This window comes from Pinus tabuliformis, chromosome 6 (assembly GCF_031772625.1).
Source record: "Pinus tabuliformis cultivar Carrire ecotype Pingquan chromosome 6, CPIR1, whole genome shotgun sequence".
Lineage (NCBI taxonomy): Eukaryota > Viridiplantae > Streptophyta > Pinopsida > Pinales > Pinaceae > Pinus > Pinus tabuliformis.
In genome coordinates this window covers 1,019,639,770-1,019,652,596 of record NC_142292.1, presented here as the reverse complement: position 1 = coordinate 1,019,652,596, position 12,827 = coordinate 1,019,639,770, and the positions used below count along the sequence as shown (strand labels likewise).

The following is a 12,827-nucleotide window of genomic DNA, read 5'->3' as shown; positions in this document are numbered from 1 at the left end:
GTTTTTTTAAATAATATGGAGATAGTAAAATAAAATTCATTATGTATATTTGGTTAATTTTAATTAAAAGTATTATGATTGACATATACATATATATAGATTAATTATTAATTTATCAAATATTTTTGACATGTAAATTTGTTTTCAAGTTTTGCATTTAAAAAAATAAGTTTTTATATTAAGATATTTGATTTTTTTAATGCTTAATAAATTTATGATTAAAATAGATCTATACTAGTTATTAATTCATTTATATCATTATTGAAAAGAAAGAAAAATATAAAATATAATAAAACACATATAAATGTAACTTAGCCTATCATATTATACATATTAAAAAAAAATGTAAAAAATTAAATAAAACCCATATAAATTATAAAATAATTCTTTAATAAAATGATTGTTAACCCATATAAATTATAAAATAATTCTTTAATAAAATGATTGTTAAAAAACAAATTTGTGAAGTACATGGAATTTTAAAGCTATTGATTTATTTATGTTATTGTGAGAAAGAAACCCAAAAAAAAAGTGAAATACCATATTAGTGTAACTTAGCCCATCATATTCCCGAAATTAATAATTAGAAGAAAACAAAGAGTTAAGTTATAAAATTAGTCACTAATAAAATTGATTATTTAAAAGAAAGAAAAATCTAGAGTAAATGGAGTTTTAAAATTATTAATTCATTCTCGTCATTGTCGGAAAGAAATCAAAATGCGGGATACACTAAATCACATCACAATGTAACTTACACTATCAGATTCAATATACCTTTTTACAAGGAAAGTGGGAAATTAAAAAATAAAAATAAACTAAAGAGTGCGTGGATTGTAAAGTTAATCAATGATTGTTCAAAAGAAACAAAAAAATGGAGTACATGGAGCTATAAAGTTATTAATGCATTCGTGTTAATGTAACATGTTTATAAAATTTATAATTTTTTTATAATGAAAATGATTTGAAATTTAAAAAAATGATATATAGTAGTAAAGTTAGTAATTAATAATTACCTTATCAATATAGTAAGTCTTATATAAATTTTTTAACTTTTTTTATAAAGAAAATGGTTAAAAATAAATAATTATATAAAATTGTTGAAATTAAATAAAATATACATTTTATAATTTTTAAATTTATCAAAATAAATATATCAGAAGAATGTTTACGTCTTGGCATATGGTTGCTTTCGAAGCTGATGGTATGTCTGGAGGTCTGGTAGTATTGTGGGACCCGATATGGGTTAAAGCTAAAGCCTTTAAATGTTGTGCAGGCATCCTTATCTCAACTTCTATCAGAGGTCGACCTAAGATTCTAAACATTTTGAACATTTATGCGCCCTATAGGAACAGGTCCTCCTTCTGGGATATTTTGTTTACCTCGGAAATCCTAGACATTGAATCATTATTGATTGCAGGTGATCTTAACGTCACTCTGAATTCTAATGAATGTTGGGGCAATTGCAGGAAGAATGATTCTATGGCCGATAGACTCTGTCAGGAATTTCTAAACAGGAATATGGTTGATGTTATTCCTGTCAAAATGTCTCCAACATGGGATAACAATCGATCTGGTCTGGTTTTCATTGCTAAAAGACCCGATCGTTTCATCATCAATGCTAGCATTATCGCCCAATGGGGAATGCCTGTTGCCAGTACAGGTAATGATCATACATCCGATCATAGACCCATCTTTCTTGAATGGAAGGATATTGAATGTAGGCTGGGCTATTCCTTTAAATTTAATAGAATATATTTGACTGATAAATCCTTCAACGAGGTCATAGCAAAAAAGTGGGAGGATTTAAAGCAATCTGAGATGGCTTCTTTCACCACTTTCCGAGAAAAGATCCAATCTTTAAGGGAGGTGGCCAAGGATTGGCAAAGCAAACAGAGGAAGAAGGATAAACAGAAGCTGATTGACATAAAAAGGGAGTTATGTATCTTCTCAGCCTCAGTAAATTTCGACTGCTTGTCTTTTGATCAAAAAAATCTTATCAGAATCTTGGAAAAAAAGAAACAAGCTTTGCTGCTAAAGGAAGAAGCATCCTGGAGGTTCAAAAGCAGAGCGACCTGGCTCAAGGAGGGTGACCGAAACTCAAAGTTTTTTCATAATTTTGCAAATGCAAGGAGGTGTAAAAATTCGATCTGGAAGATTGATGATGGTAATGGGGGTTTCCTATACTCACAGCATGACATATCGGTGGAGGCCACAAGATTCTTCCAGAAACAATACCAGCGGCGGCGGAACGAGATAAATGACATTTTCTGGGTGGTTGACCTGGTGCCTGTTATGTTTGATGAAGATGCAAATACAGAGTTTTTCAAGCATGTTACGGAAGAGGAACTACATGGTGCTATCAAGAAATTCAAAAAGGACAAAAGTCTTGGGCCAGATGGTTGGCTGATTGAGTTCTTTTCTCACTTCTATGATATGTTTAAAGAGGATTTGTTGGGGATGGTGGATGCTACACGTATATCTGGGAATATAAATAGCTCTCTCACTGCTACTTTCTTAGCTCTTATCCCCAAAAAGGATCATTCTGAATCGTTATCGGATTTCAGGCCTATTGCATTATGCAACATTCTTTTCAAAATCATCTCTAAAATTATAGAGGAGAGAATGAAACCTGTTCTCAACTCCTTCATAACCAGGGACCAGCATGCATTTTTAAAAGACAGGAATATTCTCGACGCAGTCGCCACGACACAAGAATGCTTATTTTCAGTTTTATCAAAAAACATTGATGCGGCTATTCTAAAGATAGACCTGGAAAAGGCGTACGACTGTGTCGATTGGGGGTTCCTTAGAATCCTACTGGCCAAAATCGGTTTGAGGTCTCAGGGAATAAACTGGGTGATGGCATGTGTAGAAAATGTTAAATACTCAGTTATTATCAACGGTATCCCTTCATCTTTCTTTCAGGCGGAGAGAGGACTGCGCCAGGGTTGTCCTCTCTCACCTCTCCTCTTTATTCTTGTCATGAATACTCTCAGCACCCAGATCAACAAAGCAATGGCTGATAAATGATGCATGCCGATCAAGATTTGCAAGAATATACACCTTTCTCATAACCTGTTTGTAGACGACATTCTTATCTTCGCTATGCTATGCAATTCAGGTTGGCTCTGTCTTAACGAGATCTTTCAAAAGTTTCAATCAGCTTCGGGCTTGGTCATAAATAGGATCAAATCCATGTTGTATCACAATGAATCTAATCAGGAGTCAGATCAATGGATTGCCACGTTGTTTGGTATTAATCTGGCATCAATAAAGGAAGGCTTTAAATATTTGGGTTTCTTTCTCAAAGCAAAAGGGAATCGCAATCAGGACTGGTTATGGCTGATTGATCGTTTCTATAATAAAATTTCAAAATGGGAGATGCGATTCCTATCTTTGGGAGGCAGATTCATCCTGGTACAGACCGTCCTATCTCATCTTGCGGTTTATTGGGCACATCTTTATTTTCTTCCCGCCTCTATTATTAACAAAATGGTCTCTTTAGCTGCTAATTTTCTATGGGGAGGAAGATCTTATCATTCCAAGATCCACTTAGTTAAGATGGACTCCATCTCAAGACCGAAGAAGGAGGGTGGGTGGGGTCTTTTACATATGAGGTCCTTTGGCAAGGCCCTCCTTTGCAAATCCCTCTATAGAGGCATCTTCGGTGAGGGCAAGTGGAGTAACATTATCAACCAAAAATATCTGAAAGGAAGGAGCTTGGTATATTGGCACAGGAGGAATACTCTGGGTACAAAAAGGGGGTCAGCCATCTGGCAAAGTTTCAGAAAGGTACAGGTTTTCTTCTTCGGATTCTTAAGATGGCGAATCTCTACTGGCTCTAGCATCTATTTTGGTATTGATCCAACTGTGCATGGACTGGAATCGCTGCTCACTCCCGAACTGATTTTCTTCTTGCACTCAAAAGGTCTCTTTACTTGGAATAAATTGATAAAATCTTGGTCCTCATCTTCTCCAATATGGATGGACAAAGATGATCTATGTCTGCCTCTTTCTCTTCGTCCCATTTGGTGTTCTGCTGTTAATAATCTTGCAAGTAAAGGTATCAAACAAACAGGTACAAAAGATGAGCTGGTATGGTCTATGCGGAATTCCACTCAGCCCGTTCGTGTCAAGGATCTATATGTTGCTGTTTCTACAAACCGTTCTCTGCTTTCCGCACCCATCTTTCCTTTCAAATTCTGGAAAGCGTCCTGTCCACTCAAGACGATTTTATTTTCATGGCTGATCTTTACCAACAGGAACCTCACATGGGAGGTTCTTCAAAGGAAGGGATGGATGGGTCCGGGAAGATGTCCCATGTGTTGTCAGGCGTCAGAATCAAATGCTCACATGTTCTTTCAGTGTGCTGCATCGTCCCAAATCTGGTATGATCTCTCTTTATCTCATGGTTTTCCTCACCAGGCTTTCTCATCTGTACAGGAGGGATTCAAATGGTGGAGTGAACAACGCCCAGCATGGCGATCGTTATTCATCCTTACATGCTGGTTTCTGTGGAAATGGAGGAATGCTCGCATCTTTCAGGAGTCCAAGGTGCCCATTGCCACTGTTCTGGTCCATATATCTGCTTTACTCGAACCTGCTGGTTAACCTCTAGTCATGGTTTTGTCTATATTTCTCTCATCGTTTCCACTGTGGTTTATGTGGATCCTTTTTCACATGTGGATCTTCCTCTCTTTTTTTGGATGGTTTTTTAATATTGACTTATCATGATATATCTGTTAGATATCTGGACAATTATTTTGTAAGAGCTCAGAACTTTTTAGTATCAGACCTATCTGTTTTATCTATAGGATGAGACGGCCATGATGAGACGGCCATTTTATGTACCAGACCTTTATATTCTCTTAATATAAATTCATGCTGCTTTTCTCTCTGATATAAATATATATATTATTTTTATTTAAAATGATCTTATTTATTTTCATTTTTATCAGTTTTATAAAAGTGATTTATTATATTAAAAAATAATTTAATGTTTTATTTATAAATGGCCTACGTTATAGTTTTGTGATTTATAATTAATTATTATAATTTGTTAATAAAATTATTTACTTTTATAAATTTTAGTAATTAAATTATTAATTTTTTTTATTTTATATACTAAGAACCTAGTACATAATTTAATATTTATTTGAGAGTTTAAGTTTTCATATTTTAAATTCATTTCATATATACTTGTTTTTAGAAAAATTATGAAATGTTTGTGAATGTTTTAAAAATATTTAATAATTTTTGAAAAACAATAATATATGACAATTTAATATCTAATTTGATCATGATTTTAAAATTAAATTAATGCAGCTATATAAATTAAATGGCGGTAAATTCTAATAGGCATCAATCCTTGATAACCATCAAAACACTTATACACAGATACATCTCACATTGGCTAGATTAAATGATTATTATTAACAATTATAAAAACAATTAATATATGAGTTAAACAATATTCTTCCCATGGAGATTCATGCCCACTTTACCATGGAAATTCTTAAGTTGTAAATAGTTTTTGTTACAATACCATGGATTATCAATACCACATAGCCAATATTACACATATTGATATGACATTTTTTTAATTAATTAATTGAAATAAATTAATTAAATTAATTAATTAAAAGAGCATATCTAATTTCGATATAAATATTAACCATTGATATGTGTATACTAATGGATATTATAACATATTCCATGGAGGTTAAATCTCCACCATCCTCCTAATAATTATTGATAATTAAATTAAAATTTTGAAAGACCTATTTTGAAATAGATATGTCTATCGACATAATTATTACTAGTGTAAATCCATCTTAATGACAAATCTACGAAACATAGAGAAAGGTCAAATCCTTTGATAAATAAACTTTTTTTAAAGTATACAATTTGAAAAAATATTTACACCGCAATTTATATATATATATATATATAACTCTTAAAAAAACCAAAATAATAAATAATAAAATAAACTACTTCCGGAAAATCTTCCTCCTGTCCTTTGTCCTTACAAGGTCTCGAGGAAGAAAAAAAGGGGACTGAGGGAATCAAATAGACTACTGAAAGGTCAACTACCTGATCAACCCGGTCAAATCCGACCCCGTTATCTCAGTTTCGATCACTGGCTAATACATCTCTACCTACCCAGCAAGAACTTAGATCTCCTATCCAAGACAGTGCCAGCGTTCCACAAATGTGCATCCCCGTACATAGGGATAACAGTGTCATATTAAACAGTTAACTATTTAACGTTTTGTTTTATTTAAAATGTTTTAAGGATAAGAATTTATTTTTTAATGGTTTTGTATAAGAGGTATATATAGAGTTTATATTGAAATATTTTAATTAATATAGGAATTGAAATATTTTATTTAGGTTAATGTTATTTAATTTTATTTAGTCAAATATTTTATTTATGATTATTATTATATTAAAAATTGAATAAATTTTAATTAAATTATAAAATTATTAATTATTTTTTCTTTTTAATCATTGAAATATATCAGCTGACATGGATATTTAAACAATTTATTTAAGTTTCTTGTTGAAATATTTATAAAGAAAATATAATTTTTTTCTTTATTTTTAATTATTTTGTCTTTATTATCTTACTTAACGTAAGATCGAAATATTTTATTTAGGAAACTGAGCAGCGTGAAAGTGAAATGTTTTTACATCTTCTTGATATTGGATTGTAATTTAATAACGAACCAAGTAAGCACAGTGATAATGAGATTATTGATATTTTATAATGCTTTTAATATAATAAACCAAATATATATATTCATTTTTATTTTTACCATAAATAATATTGTTTTTTTTAATATTTAAGGTATATTTATTTTTACTTTAAAAGGGATATGTGTCAATTCCACATCAAGCATGTAGAAAATCACACATTATCCTCATCCATAATTATTATAATACACCCTTCTATGTAATTATTATAATTTAAAAAAAAAAATTAAAACTATAAATAGATTTTCCATATTTAAAATCAATAAAAAATATTTTAATTAAAATTATGTCATTTACCTTTATTTCATTAAAATAAACCATTATTATAAATTAAATTAAATTATTTAATATTTTACTCATAATCCAAGAACTTCACAAACCTTATATTTAAAAAAAAAAAATTCATATTAAAAATAACTAATTGAACTTAACATGATGATATATTGTTATAAAAAAATTATAAAATATAAAGTGTTTCCTTTTTTATTTTTATTTTTTTTTAAGGAAAAAATGCTAGTTATCATTAATATATATAAACTAGTACATCATGTCATAATATTTTTATGAAAACAATCCACCATATGAAGACAATATGTTGCAAGAAACAAAATAGACAAAGGTGAAGAAAGCCACCATGACCAGACATAAACAAAAACATATATATCACCAATCGTGACAGAGTAAGCAATTTTGTGTCCATAAATCAGCAACAATTTGGAGTGAAATACTGCGAAGAACAAAAAACATATATAGAGTATCACGTCTGCCAAGGACATTGAGCATCAAGCAAATGGACTGTGCAAAGATTATCAATGTAGTTGAAGACATCATCTTGGGAGGGTCAATGTTCCAACTTCCATTGTGTAGTTTCCCACCAGCGAAGTAATATGTATGCATCCAAACGAAGCCGAGATACCCTGCTTTGACATGTCATCTACAATGTTGTTAAATTCCTGGTGAATATGCTGGAAATATATATGTCAAAAGGACCTTTTAAGATATTCAATGTTCATGAGCCAACCCTATAGATGAGAGTGGGAGATAGAGGATAAACCCAGCATGTGATTGATCAGTGCTTGTGAGTCCCCAAAGATTTGGATGCTTGGTATATCCAGGGATCTGGCAAACCATAGTAAACCCCAAAGTGCAATAGATTCAGCCTCGTATTAGTGTCATTTCCCCTAGACCAACGAATCTTATACTGTTGATGTGGATTGATATGAAGCCACGCTCCACATCCACATGATCCACCCCATTTTGCTCCATCAAAATACCCAGCAGGGTAGGACATGCGTGGGCCATTTTTTCTATGAGTAATTCTTATATCCACTGTGTTAGTGTGCATCAAAGGCCTTAACCAAAAAACAATATTGCTGATAATATGTTTTATATTAAGAGTCGTGCCATCAAATATAATGGAGTTTCTAAACTTCCAAATTTCCCAGAAAACCACAAGTGGAATGGCCATATGTCTTTTGGGTCTCCCGCTCCACCATATAAAACAAGCATCAATTGAATCATATGTCATATGTGAGAAAGAAAATAAGAATGAGATCCTATACCATTCCTTTTCAGCAATTGGATAATCCAATAGGAGGTGAAAATTGTTCTCCGCATCCACTTTGCACGGGACACATTGTCCAGGTCCATTTATGCCTCTCTTCCTCAAGTTTTCCCAATTCAGTGTCTTATTTTTCCATGCGAGCCATGCATATAAAATTATCTTGTACGGGACCGAGACTTTCCAAAATCTACTAAACCAGCATGTATTCTCGAAGTTGTATACGCTACTACAAATGAACAAGTATGTGTCTGCAAGAGAAATAGATCCTCGGTGAATTAGCCCATCCCACCCAATCTAGTCACCCTCGTTGGATTTGCATATGCTAGATCTGCACAACGCCTCAATTTATCCCATTTCCTAGCAGCTTCCCCTGTCAATCCAATCTCCTCTACCCGCTTCTATGCATGTATGATTCCATTCCATGTTTTGATCGTTGTGCAGACTAGATAATTCCCTTGGTTTTTAGTATGTCAATTAAGTCTTTTGAGTAGTGAATATCGATCTCGGTGCCCGGGATACGATCTCTAACAATAATAATCTCCTTCCCCAAGCCAAAGGACCAATGGGATCGCTTCAAGAGCCAATTCTTAATATTGTTAAAGTTGTTCCAAATGGTGGATTCGATTGATTTTCCAATTAGGCCATCTCTCATCCAGAATTAAGCCTTTATGCCCCCTAAATATTTAGTTATGATGATGTCTCCCCACAGACACTTACTGAATAAACGACACTATAGGGATTTTGTTAAGAGAGCCCATCCAAATACTTCCAGATTCAGAATCCCCCAACCTCCTAATCGCTTTGGAATGGTGAGTTTTTATAGTTTGATAAGGTGGAATTTGAAACATTTTCCAGATCCTATCCATATGAATTTTACCATGATACAATTGAGTTTTTGAATGGTCATGGCAAGGAGATAGGAAAGATGTGCCCAGTAAACCACTAGTTGCTGCAAGACAGACTATGTGAGAGTGACTTTGCCCCTGAGATTCAGACACCGATGTTCCTATCCAAAAATCTTCTTGTGAAATATGTCAGCAATCCATAACCAATCATTAACCTTATAATGATTTGGTTTAATGTTAAATCCCAAATATTTTAAACCTGAAACAATTGGTTGAGTATCCACTCCAAATAGGTTTGTTATTTGACCAATCTCCTCTTGTTGGCCCTCCGTGAATAGGAACATAGATTTTCCTTTATTAATAATAATTCTTGATGCATTACCAAAACTGTAAAGGATATTGTGAAGTGTAGCCCACTGTAACGTGGAAAGCATTCCAAATAACAATATATCATCCACAAAAAAACTATGTGTAACCCTTATACCATGGCCCATAGTGAGTCCATGGAAATGATCCTTCATATAGGTTGCTCTGATCTTATGGATGAGTCCATCCATGATGAGAATAAAATGCAATGGAGATTGGGAGCATCCTTGTTATGCTCTTAACCTGCAAAGTAATACCCAAACATAGAATTTGCGAAGAAAAGATACCGAGAACACAGAATATGCGAAGAAAATATACCCAGAGCACAGAATAGCAATGATTTTATTATTCAGAGAGAAATGTTCACAGGCCTCTTCGAGGGGGCAACCTCCAATAGAGCAGAGCTCGATTACAAAACAAGACATGATACTCCTCGCAGGGAGTCTCTATCCTTTATATATGACTCATACATGCAATACCACGGGCCAATACCGTGGGTTTTATTAATACCATCTATCTAATACTACCGCCCATTTGCAACTAACTGTGGTCCCGTCATTAATTGCGGGTTAACCACTTACAAATATTAATATGGGCTTTATTGACTCTTGACTATGACGTGATCCCATGACATAAATAAGGGGGTTAGGGTGGGACCCTAACATGCCCTCCCCCTTAAGACTAGCCTTGTCCTCAAGGCTGAAGCTGCGGAAACTGCTGAAGAATAGTGGCTGGTTCCCAAGTTGCATCTTCCGGAGAGGTGTCTTTCCATTTGACGAGGACCTCCTTAATCATGCGGCCGCGCAGGTGCTTGTCTCGTGTGTCTAGAACCTGTTCAGGTTGAAGCCAGATTGACCCTTTTTCGTCCAATTCAGGTAGACTGGTTTGAACTCGGCAATTGTTCCCAATCACTTTCTTGAGGCACGATACATGGAAAACTGGGTGGATTTTTGCTGTATGTGGCAAAGCCAACTTGTAAGCCACTTCTCCAATGCGCTGAAGTACTTGGTATGGTCGGAGAATTTTGGAGAGAGCTTTTGACAACCCTTGTCTTTGAGTGATGTTTGCTTATATGGTTGCAGCCTCAAAAAGTCCTGATCCCCTTCTTGAAATTGGCGCTCTGAGCGATGTTGGTCAGCCTGTTGCTTCATACGGTTCTGAGCTTGATGAAGATTCTCGCGCAGATGGGCAAGCATGGTTGTGCGGTGTTGTAGGAGTTGATCCACGGCTTGTACTTTGGAGCACCCCGTGAGATAAGAAGTAGGGGAAGGCGGAAGTTGTCCATAGACTGCTTCATAGGGAGTCATTTTGGTGGTGGCATGATAGTTGGTGTTATACCACCATTCCGCCAGAGGTAACCACTGTACCCAAAGGTGTTGCTTTTCTGAAGTGAAACACCTAAGGTACGTTTCTAGACATTTGTTGACGGCTTCGGTTTGACCATCTGTTTGCGGATGATATGAAGTACTGAGTTTGAGTTGAGTGCCTTGTATTCTGAAGAGCTCCTGCCAAAAATTACTGGTGAAGATTGGGTCGCGGTCGGACACAATAGAAGTGGGCATGCCATGCAATTTGAAGATCTGATCCATGAAAGTTTGAGCAACCAAAGTTGGTGTAAATGGTTGGGGTAGGGCGCAGAAATGAGCATACTTCGACAGTCGGTCCACAACCACCATGATGACTGACTTGTTCCCATACTTTGGAAGACCTGTAATGAAATCCATGGAGACCTCCATCCAAATTGACGCCGAAATGGGCAATGGTTGTAATGTGCCTGGTGTGTTGACGGTTTCCCCTTTGTGGCGTTGACAGACATCACATTCTGCTACGAAAGTAAGGATGTCCTGTGTCATGCCGGCCCAAAAAAATGATCTTCTGGTGCGAGCATACGTCTTTTGAAGCCCGAATGTCCTGCAATGGGAGATGAGTGCAATTCTGCCAAAATGCGACTTTTGAGGGTGGATGTTGGTGATATTACGACTCTCTCCTTGTAGCAAAGAATATAATTCTGCCACGAGTAGCCCTTGCTGGAATTAGGATCTACCTGCAATTCAGAAATGAGTTGGGAGAGCCCGGGATGTGAAAACCATTCCCTGCGAGCCTCTTCAATCCAGTCTGGAATGGGGAGGGAAATTGCGAGCAGAGCACTTTCCTCCTCAAATTGGCGTGACAATGCATCTGCTACCCTGTTGTCTTTCCCTTTCTTGTAAATGATCTCATAATCATATCCCAGCATTTTGGCTAACCATTTATTTTGTTTTGGTGAAGATAGGCGTTGCTCCAAAAAGTATTTAAGACTGTGATGATCTGTGCGGATTTGGAAACTTCGCCCCAACAAGTAAGGTCGCCAGGTCTCGACTGCATGTAAGATGGCCATCATTTCCTTCTCGTAGGTAGATTGGCCCAGATTCCTCCCACTTAGTTGTTGGCTGGTGAAGGCCAATGGTCGCCCTTCCTGCGTTAAGACCGCTCCAATACCTGTTCCCGAAGCATCACATTCAATGACAAATGATTTGGTGAAGTCCGGTAGTGCTAAGACGGGAGTGGAACACATGGCGGTTTTGAGAGCGGTAAATGCCTGTTGTGCTTCCTCGTTCCAGAAGAAGGAATTTTTCTTTAGGAGTTGCGTTAGGGGCTTCGCTATGCGGCCATAGTTGCGGAAAAATTTACGATAATAGCCTGTGAGACCCAAAAATCCTCTCAAGCTTTTCAAGGTCTTAGGTTGAGGCCATTCTTGCATTGCCTGGATCTTTTTGGGGTCCACCTTGACACCTTCACGCCCCACAATGTGGCCCAAATACTCAACTTCTTCCATGCCAAACGAACACTTAGACATCTTGAAAAATAATTTATGCGTGCGGAGCAGTTGCAAGAGTAGATCTACATGCTGAAGATGTGCCGCCCAAGTGCCACTATAGATGAGGATGTCATCGAAGAAGACAAGGACAAATTTTCTGAGATATGGTTTGAGGAGGTGATTCATAAGGCTCTGAAAAGTAGAGGGGGCATTACAGAGACCAAATGGCATGACCAGGAACTCATAATGGCCTTCATGAGTTCTGAAAGCTATCTTGGGAATGTCGACTTCCTTCATGCGAATTTGGTGGTAGCCTGAGCGAAGATCCAACTTAGTGAAGAATTGAGCCCCATTGAGTTCATCCAGCAAATCGTTAACCACCGGGATGGGAATTTTATCTTTGACTGTTAACTTATTGAGGGCCCTGAAGTCGGGACACATCCGCCACTCCCCATCTTTCTTGAGGACCATGACTACTGGGGATGAATAAGGACTAATG

At 35.8% G+C, this 12,827-nt stretch overlaps 1 protein-coding gene across 1 annotated transcript; it reads left to right on the top strand.

Moving 5' to 3' along the window:
* The first annotated feature begins 3,984 nt into the window (after window positions 1-3,984).
* LOC149262461 (uncharacterized) lies at window positions 3,985-4,611 on the top strand. Its single transcript, XM_089379818.1, has one exon. The coding sequence runs from the start codon at window positions 3,985-3,987 to the stop codon at window positions 4,609-4,611; it is 627 nt and encodes a 208-aa protein (XP_089235944.1).
* The last annotated feature ends 8,216 nt before the right edge of the window (window positions 4,612-12,827 follow it).